This window comes from Acomys minous (assembly GCF_964271855.1).
Source record: "Acomys minous genome assembly, chromosome: 1".
Taxonomy (NCBI): Eukaryota; Metazoa; Chordata; class Mammalia; order Rodentia; family Muridae; genus Acomys; species Acomys minous.
The window spans coordinates 38,324,528-38,332,500 of record NC_140483.1 but is presented as its reverse complement, the minus strand read 5'-3'; the positions used below and the strand labels follow the sequence as shown (position 1 = coordinate 38,332,500).

Sequence of the window (7,973 nt, the reverse complement as noted above, 5' to 3'; positions counted from 1 at the left end):
GTTCATGAACTTGGTTCATGAACTGGAAGATGACTTCAGAGGTGGTGGTTGAGAAGCAAAAAGCCCTGGGTTGATTGCTATGTGATGAGATAGGGACAAACATAGAGCCGGCCCAAGTGGATGGTATGGAGAATAGCAAGAAAGATTTTTCTCCTGCCAGTTTGGTCCAGCTATTCCTAAACAATCTCATCCACAGTGATGGTTAGAAGAAAGGACAGTGGAGTCTTCCTAAAAAAAAAAACTGGCTTCCGTTGCCGTTTGTTGCTACCAGTGGAGTAACAGATTCCATTATCCTAACCAATAGTGCATGCAAGCAAGCCATCATGACTATGAGAAAGGAGGCCAGAGGCCAGTGCTATGCAAGTTGTAGGCCTCTAAGATGACACACTGTCTCTCTAAGTGTCAGTGTTCACACTAGGGAGGCCGATGCCATAACAGTTTACTGTTAAGGACTTTGCATTCCATAGAAAATTAGAGGAGTGGAAAAAGATTGCCGGTTACTTTAAAATAATCCATAGGTACAAATTTACTATATTAGCATTAAATGAGACGGTTTGGATAGAAGAGAATCACCTGATGGGTCCCCTGCTGTCTTTTATAACTCCCATAGAATAATATCAAATAGAAATTACATGTCTAAATGTCATTCATTCATTCATTCATTCATTCAGTGCCTTCTCCTGAAAATCAAGGGAACAAAATGGACAATGCTAGTATAGCGTATGGCTTTTGTTAGTTTTACTGAGAACAGTTAACTCTTCAATAAGTGGACAAGACCTATGGTTTCAATGGGTTCCCAAAAGTACATGTGTTATAAATTCCATTACTAAATTTATGTGTTCATGTTATTTGAAAGTAGAATATTTGGGAGATGATTAGGACTTGATGAGGTCATGAAGGTGGAGCCCACAAGGCATATTACTGTCTTTATCACACACACACAAAAAAAGCCCAAATATCTGAATTAGCGAGCCTGTTCTGCCTCACCCCACACAATACGACATAACAAAAGGGTCCTCATCAGACACTGGCACCATGCTTTTGGGCTTCCCAAGACCCAACATTATCCTCCAAGTAAAAATTCTATTCTTTATAAACTACTAGTACGAGACATTTTGTTAGAAACACAGAAAAAGACATTGACAGGACCCTTAGAATCATCAAACAACCCCAGAGTATTAAATAAATTAAACTCAGAGTCATAGCCTACTTTTAAAAATGCATAGAGGTTCTTGTTTTTAAGATAATGTTCAAAATACAGGGCATGGCCTCCCATACTCTTGTGCCTATCTCGTCAGCCTTACTCTGCCAAGCCTTTCCTTTGTTGCCAGAATCCAATGTATAGGCTGCTTTAAGTTTGCTGAACATAGTAATAGCCAGGCTACTTTTCATACACTTTGGGTTTTTATGCCAAAATTTCTTTCTATAAGAAACTATTCTTGATGGCCGTCAGAACTCTTCCATGGCTTCATATCATGCCACTGTTTTTCTTTCTGGAGTTTGTCACAATTGTACTTGAAAGCCACAATTTCTTTCCTAGCTAAATTTCCCATTTAAAGCTTGGCTTTCCTGCATGTAAATAAACTCACTTGGTATGTGTGCAGGGGGGTGGGGGGGCAGTCAGAGGAGCTCTGTCTGCCATGGCCAGCAACGTAACTCTGGAACAGTCTATATAATTAATGCCCAGCTCTTGAAACACAGGTAGTGTTGAAGAACCAGCCTGTAGCAATGTCTACCCAAAGGCTTAAACTAGAAATGCGTCAGTCTTCATTTTTCTTTTTTAACTTCATGTGGATTGGTGTTTTCCCTGCATGCTTTTCTGTGTGAGGGCGTCAGACCCACTGAAAGTGGAGTTACAGGCATTTATGAGCTGATGGCCATGTGGGTGCTGGGAATTGAACCCATGTCCTCTGGAAGAACAGATAATGCTCTTTATCACTACATTGTCTCCCCAGCCCACGTGAGTCTTCTTGATTCCTCTCCCTCCTTCACTCCACACAGCAAACTTATTTCTAAATCTTACCCGCTCTCCCTACCTTGCTTACCTACTTCTCTCGGTTTCTAGCCTGGTTGTCCTAACCACTGCCATTGGTAATTTACATAACTGCAGGAAGCTACTAAGTGATGTCATCTCTAGAATGTTCCCCTCTGATCCATTAAGTCTACACTGAATTCATAAATGAATTTTGCAAGGCACAAATCTAATCATGTCACTCTGAAACATAAAACCCCATGATTTTAAGGCAACAGTTTTCCTTCTTTGTCATGGTTTAGAATGCCCTCTAGCTTTGGCCACTGTGTAGCAACAGCCACGGTTCCTGAGTGTCCCATTCCACCTAATTGTACAGATCGTAGGTGCCTTAACTTAGCATAGTCTCACCTCTGGAAGAGCTTGCCTTCAGGTCGCTGTGTTACTTCCTGGAGGATACTCCCTACTACCCCACACCAAGCTCTAAAATGAGGTGAGCGGCTTCATTTCACGATATCACAGTTTCCTACCCTTCCACATGTAACCAATCACTCTTACAATTTCCCTTTCCCAGATTTGTATCTCTGGGGAGTCTCACCTGTTCATCAGTATCTCCAGAACCTGAGCCAACACTTAGGCCGACTTTGTTCTCAACAAATATTGGTGAAATCAGTGAGTAACTGATTCTATAAACATATGGGAGACAAGCCAGAGTGATGATCCCATGTAAAAAAAAATTCTAGGCAAGGGCCAAGTGATACTTTCCACTAAAAGAACAAGGACTCATGACAAAATAGTGCAAAGCCTTGCAGTGAGGAAACTCTATTTTTCTAGTCCTATCTTCTTCCCTCTCTCTTCCACAGAGCAATAAAATATTTATCTACTTGTTTTCCAGGGGCCCAGGGCATCCAAATACTGCCCTCTGATCATACCAAATTGTCTGTAAAAATAACTCTGGGTGTGCTCTTCAAAATGTCTTAGATTGTGAAGTCAAAAAAATGTTTTGCAAGAACAGATCTCTAATACCACAGTCTGAAAGAAGTTAATGGTGTGAGGAATTCCCAGTAAAGTTCCAATGGAGGTCTCATTCCCAAACCCTGGGTGTCATCTTCCTGATCACTAGTGGAATTGGCCCTCTTAGAGGTCGCTGCTTCTATAAGCAGGACTCGCCTAAACCCAACCACAGAAGCTCATTTCGAGTTGAGTGGAGGAGCCTGTGTTCTCTGGCTCCCCATTTGGTGATGACAAAACAGCAATGGCGTAATGAGATATGTATACTAACAGCTAACCTGCAGGTAAGCCGCAGACGGGCTAGACAGTCTTTCATTAAGGTTTTGATTTTTTTTTCTATTTATAAGGTCCCTTTTGCTCATTAGAGAGTATAAGATGCAGTAGAAAGTCTCTAGACTCAGAACTAACTGATTTTAAAATCTGGGTTCTGCTCCTTCCCAGTCATAGTCCCTGCCTGCTCATTTGTAAAAGTGGTGATGTCAATGTAAACATCTCCAGGGCACAGAACAATCAAGTGAGGTAAACAAATAGTGTCACAGGAACGGTAAGACACCCCCACCCACCCCGAGGGGGGGCAAAGAATCCAGTGAATATTGCTTCTCTTTCCCCTTTATGCTCGGTGATCACAGCACCCATGACACTAGATCCATTGAGAGAGAACAACCAAAATTTGAGAGATGATAATTCTCCACCACAGAACTATAGTCAAGGTGCTAGAGTGTTATAACATGAGTGACCACCTTCTGCTACTGGCCTTTTGCCACCTTTACTGTCTCCGATGCTGGTTGCAGCACTACGCATGCGTGATTCACGGTTCTCTTACTTCTGCGGCTAAGTGGTTTTGAGACAGTCTGCCCAAGGAAGGAATTGGCTCGGAGGATCGTTTCTGAGTCTGCACAGTGGGGGCAGAATGCAAACAGGAGTCCCGTGGACCTTGAGGCTTTACTCACAGGCCTGAAACGGGGTCCTGCTGGAGATAAGGCAGGGCTTTGGCGTTAGCGATGATCTCCTGAGGCAGTGATGAGGGCTCCATGCGCTGGAACATGGGTGCGTTTTTCTGTATCGAAACAAAGAATTCCCATGACTTTGTGGGGACTGTGATGAGAAAAACACAGCTTAATGAGCAACAAAGAAATACGACTGATTCCTTGTTTGACTGTTTTAATCTTTTAGCTCACTGGGTTTCTAATCCCACAACACTAGAAATACCCCGAACTCCAAAACCCCTTTATCAACTTTTAGCGTGCTTTATAGGGAAACATGCAGCCTGTCCCCAGGAGCCGTGTTTACTCACGACCCACTCAGTGTGCTGTCAGCGACCCTTACCTGTTCTTCCAGCTGCTGTCTCTGCTTCTTCACCTTACTCTGTTTGTAGTAGTCCATAATCATCATTGCTGCATAGATTTTCCCCACAGTCAGGTCAGAGGCTAAAAACACACGTGGACCATAGGAATGAGCAAGGGGGATACAGACGGGCATAAGCCTCCGTACTCACTTTCCAAAGCAGGTTTGCACGTTCAGTCAGTCAGTCCTCTAATGCATATTAAAGCTCTGAGGACATAACATGGATAGATTCCCTATAATGACCTCAGTGCTAACAGTACTAAATAGTAAGAAATACATTAGAGGGGACTGGAGGGATGGCTCAGTGGTTAAGAGCACTGTCTACTCTTCCAGAGGTCCTGAGTTCAATTCCTGACAACCACATGATGGCTCACGACCACCTATAATGTGATCTGACGCCACCTTCTGGCCTGCAGGTGTACATTCTGACAGGGTGCTCATGTCCATAAAATATATAAATAATCTTTTAAAAAGTAATTAATTAATAGGTATCACCTCCTACTATTCCAGATATTCATGTCCAAGTAGCAACATGTTTTCTCAAATGCATAAGGGCTTACTGAATAGTCTTATGGAGAGAGAGAGAGAGAGAGAGAGAGAGAGAGAGAGAGAGAGAGAGAGAGAGAATGCTATGCACCCAGAAAATTTCATCCGCAGCCACAATGAATTATGATTAAAAGTATTTTAGAAGTGGGGACTTGGTTTTCTAATGGTAAAAGAGTGCCCTTCCCTTATCTCCTTGGTCACTCTGGGCCACAGTGATAAGTGCACTTGGAAGGAGGAGCCCACCACACCTTTGGGCATGGGCACGAGTAGATCCAACATCTTCTGGGACAGGTGAGGCCAAATGGCCAGGGTCTCTTTTTGTAGCTCTGAGTCTAGCTGCTGTCTGTCTGCACCACCTAGAATAAGATAAATTATTAATAACCCGATCAGAACAGACACGGAATAATGAAGAGCAAGGGGTAGGTGGGGGACAGGTGCTGAGTCAGCATGACACTGTGAGAGGTATCCCAGCATCTCAGCACCGAGTGACCATGGATCTGGCGATACCAGCATTTCTGCAGAGGAAGCAGAATACAGTCTGGCTCCTATTTTCAGTGACTCAGGCATATTCTTCCCCAGAGAGGCTGAGACCAAAACCAACTTCCTCCCTGAGTCTAACAGCCTCCGCGGGGCTCAATACATCAGGGAAGAAAGTAGAGACAACTGTAAGGAAGACACTTGCCTAGTTAATACACATCGGTCCTCCTACCAACCCTAACTATACAATCTGAGTGACCTGATTCTTTAAAAAAAAAAAGGCAGGCTAAAGGTCCTCCAGACCCCTGAATTTGCCATCATGATGGGCAAACTATTACAGTGTCCATTCTTGTTGGCACCTGCTATAGAAGCTTCCCAAGACTTTTGAGAAAAGATGCTATCTGGAAAAGAATTACAGAATTAAAAATTTTATGCTTAACAAATCTTACTTGGATGCTGGGACATGTCAGCCATGCAACATCAAACCATTTATTTTACCAGAGAAAGAGCAAGACTTAAAGGTACCGAGTTGGAGGCAAAAGCAGGCCACTGCATTACTGCATGTATGGCTGGCTAGACAGTGGTTCAGAAGGTTCCATCCTATAGCAGCCTGCACAGGGCGCTACCCTCCTTCCTTCCCCTACTAATCTGACCTTTGGCAATTTTGATGTCCAGAGCTGTCCTGATCAGAGCCATAAGTGTGGAGGTGAAGTGGACCGTCATGTCCTCAGCCACTGGCATATTCATCAGCACCAACCTCTGTGTGAAAGAGAAAAGAGAAAGAGCAGGCAAAAAGACAAATATATTGAAAGACACCTTGGTTTAAAAGTAAAAGGGGTAGGAAAGTGCGGAGGTTGAGTGCACAGACAAAAAGAAGGGCAAGGATTCCCCATCCCATTTCAGGCTGGGATCTCCCTACATCCCACCCAAAGCTCATTTGCTGCTATTTTATCTTATCTAGGGAACGATGTCAAATTCCCTAATCATTTTGCGGAACTCCTTCCCACGGGGGGGATGCTAGGAATATATCCCATAGGGATGGCAAGTGACTATAAAAGTGGTTCAAGGAATGGAGTCAGCTCTGAGAGGTGGCTCCACTCCCTGCTTCGGGGGTGCTCTCCATTTCTACTTGCCCCGTGAACACCCCTCCCCCAATCTCAATGGAAAGATGGGGAGAGAATTGGCTTTGTTCATTTCACTTGAAAGACGCATCCTGGTGCCCCCCTTTTTGAGTCTTTAAAAGATGGAATTTGCCAGCACATGACTGAACATGCAGAAAGTCCAACTTATCCAAGGACTGAGGAGGAGCGGGAGGGGCAGGGGGAGAGTGCAAACAGGCTCTAGGGGAAGGAGGATGAGGACAGCACGGAAGACAGAGTCAGAGAAGGGGTTACAGGCAGGAGCAGAGTGGGCAGGCCCTGTTCCCCTCACCCAGAGGAAGGGATATCCAGCTGAAATGGCCAAATCCACTTTTCAGAGAGTATCTTGCTTTTAGAATTCCGTGAACCCCTCTCTCCCATCCCAGCTCCTTCTGTGAAGTCTTGCCCTAGGAAGTCTAATTCTTTGCCCTCTGGGTGATGCTTTGTGGATATCCAAAGAGTTAGCATCACACCTGCTGTGTACAAGGAGCCATGCACTGGGGTGAAGGAGGGTTCCTGAGGATTACATGCCAGCGAGGTGCTCTGGAGCAATACAGTTTGGAGGGGGCAGCAGAAGGGTGTCTGGCAGAAGCCCCATCCTGGTGGTAGTGGTTCGTAGCGAGTGGAGCATGTTCTTCACTAGCCACGCTCTCTAAGACTCAGTTGGATCATCTTGCTTAAAGCAGCTCCACAGACTAGATGTGTTAGAGTGTAAAGGTTGTTTGTTTCTGAGTCCCGTCTTTCCAACTTCTATGGGACTGGTGGCATTACTATGGCATGTGCTTAGGTGAATGAAAAAGCTCCGGAGTTCTGGGCCGCTCTCTATGCTACAAGGGAGTTAACAGTATGAGGAAAACTCTTGGCCCCAAAGCTATGAGCATCCTAATGACCAGCGGACGATGCCGCTCTGTGACCACGAGGAATCTACCCACCACTTAGTCATGCTCAGAAGGCAAAGCTAACACTAAACACATTGTGTGTCCATTGTTGCTCTCTTCCAGGGCACTGGATAGCTGGCCAGTGGGGCGGGGGAGGGAGGAGGGAGTTGCATCCCTGTCAGTCATGAAATTGAAGATATGTCCCTCTTTTATGTTTGTTTCTAGAAGGGAAGCTATGCGGTTGTTCCTTCCTACATCATAGGGGAAAGAAATTTGTTACTAGTTTTCCTTCTAAAATTTTCTTCTGGAACAATCCTTAGGGATTACTCCGTTATTGCCCTAAATATATGAGTGAAGCCATTTCTTTCTCAGTTCTTTTGTTGTAGGCTTCGTTCTTACCCGTCCAACTATTCCCCTGGCCACCACTCTGCCTCCTTTAAAAGGAAACACAACCACTTAGCCACACCTTTCTAGTAGCTCACTCACGAGAAGCCACACACGTGTAGAAACACAGTGACACAATAAGAGGTCCACGGTGAACAGCCCTAGAACCTCTCTTGTCTCCTTTATCCACCTTCACGAACCTTCCTGACTCCATCTCCATGCCCC

General features: G+C 44.7%; 1 protein-coding gene across 5 annotated transcripts in view; it reads right to left on the bottom strand.

The window, feature by feature from the left end:
• CACNA1E (calcium voltage-gated channel subunit alpha1 E) overlaps positions 1–7,973 on the bottom strand; it is a 465,592-nt gene that overhangs the window by 16,145 nt on the left and 441,474 nt on the right. For all 5 annotated transcript variants that reach the window (XM_084785552.1, XM_084785556.1, XM_084785554.1 and 2 more), the window contains 4 exons: positions 6,001–6,106; positions 5,119–5,226; positions 4,307–4,407; positions 3,931–4,037 (listed from right to left, as the gene is read on the bottom strand). In XM_084785552.1, the coding sequence (XP_084641678.1) occupies positions 3,931–4,037; positions 4,307–4,407; positions 5,119–5,226; positions 6,001–6,106 (422 nt within the window). The remainder of the gene's footprint in view (positions 1–3,930; positions 4,038–4,306; positions 4,408–5,118; positions 5,227–6,000; positions 6,107–7,973) is intronic.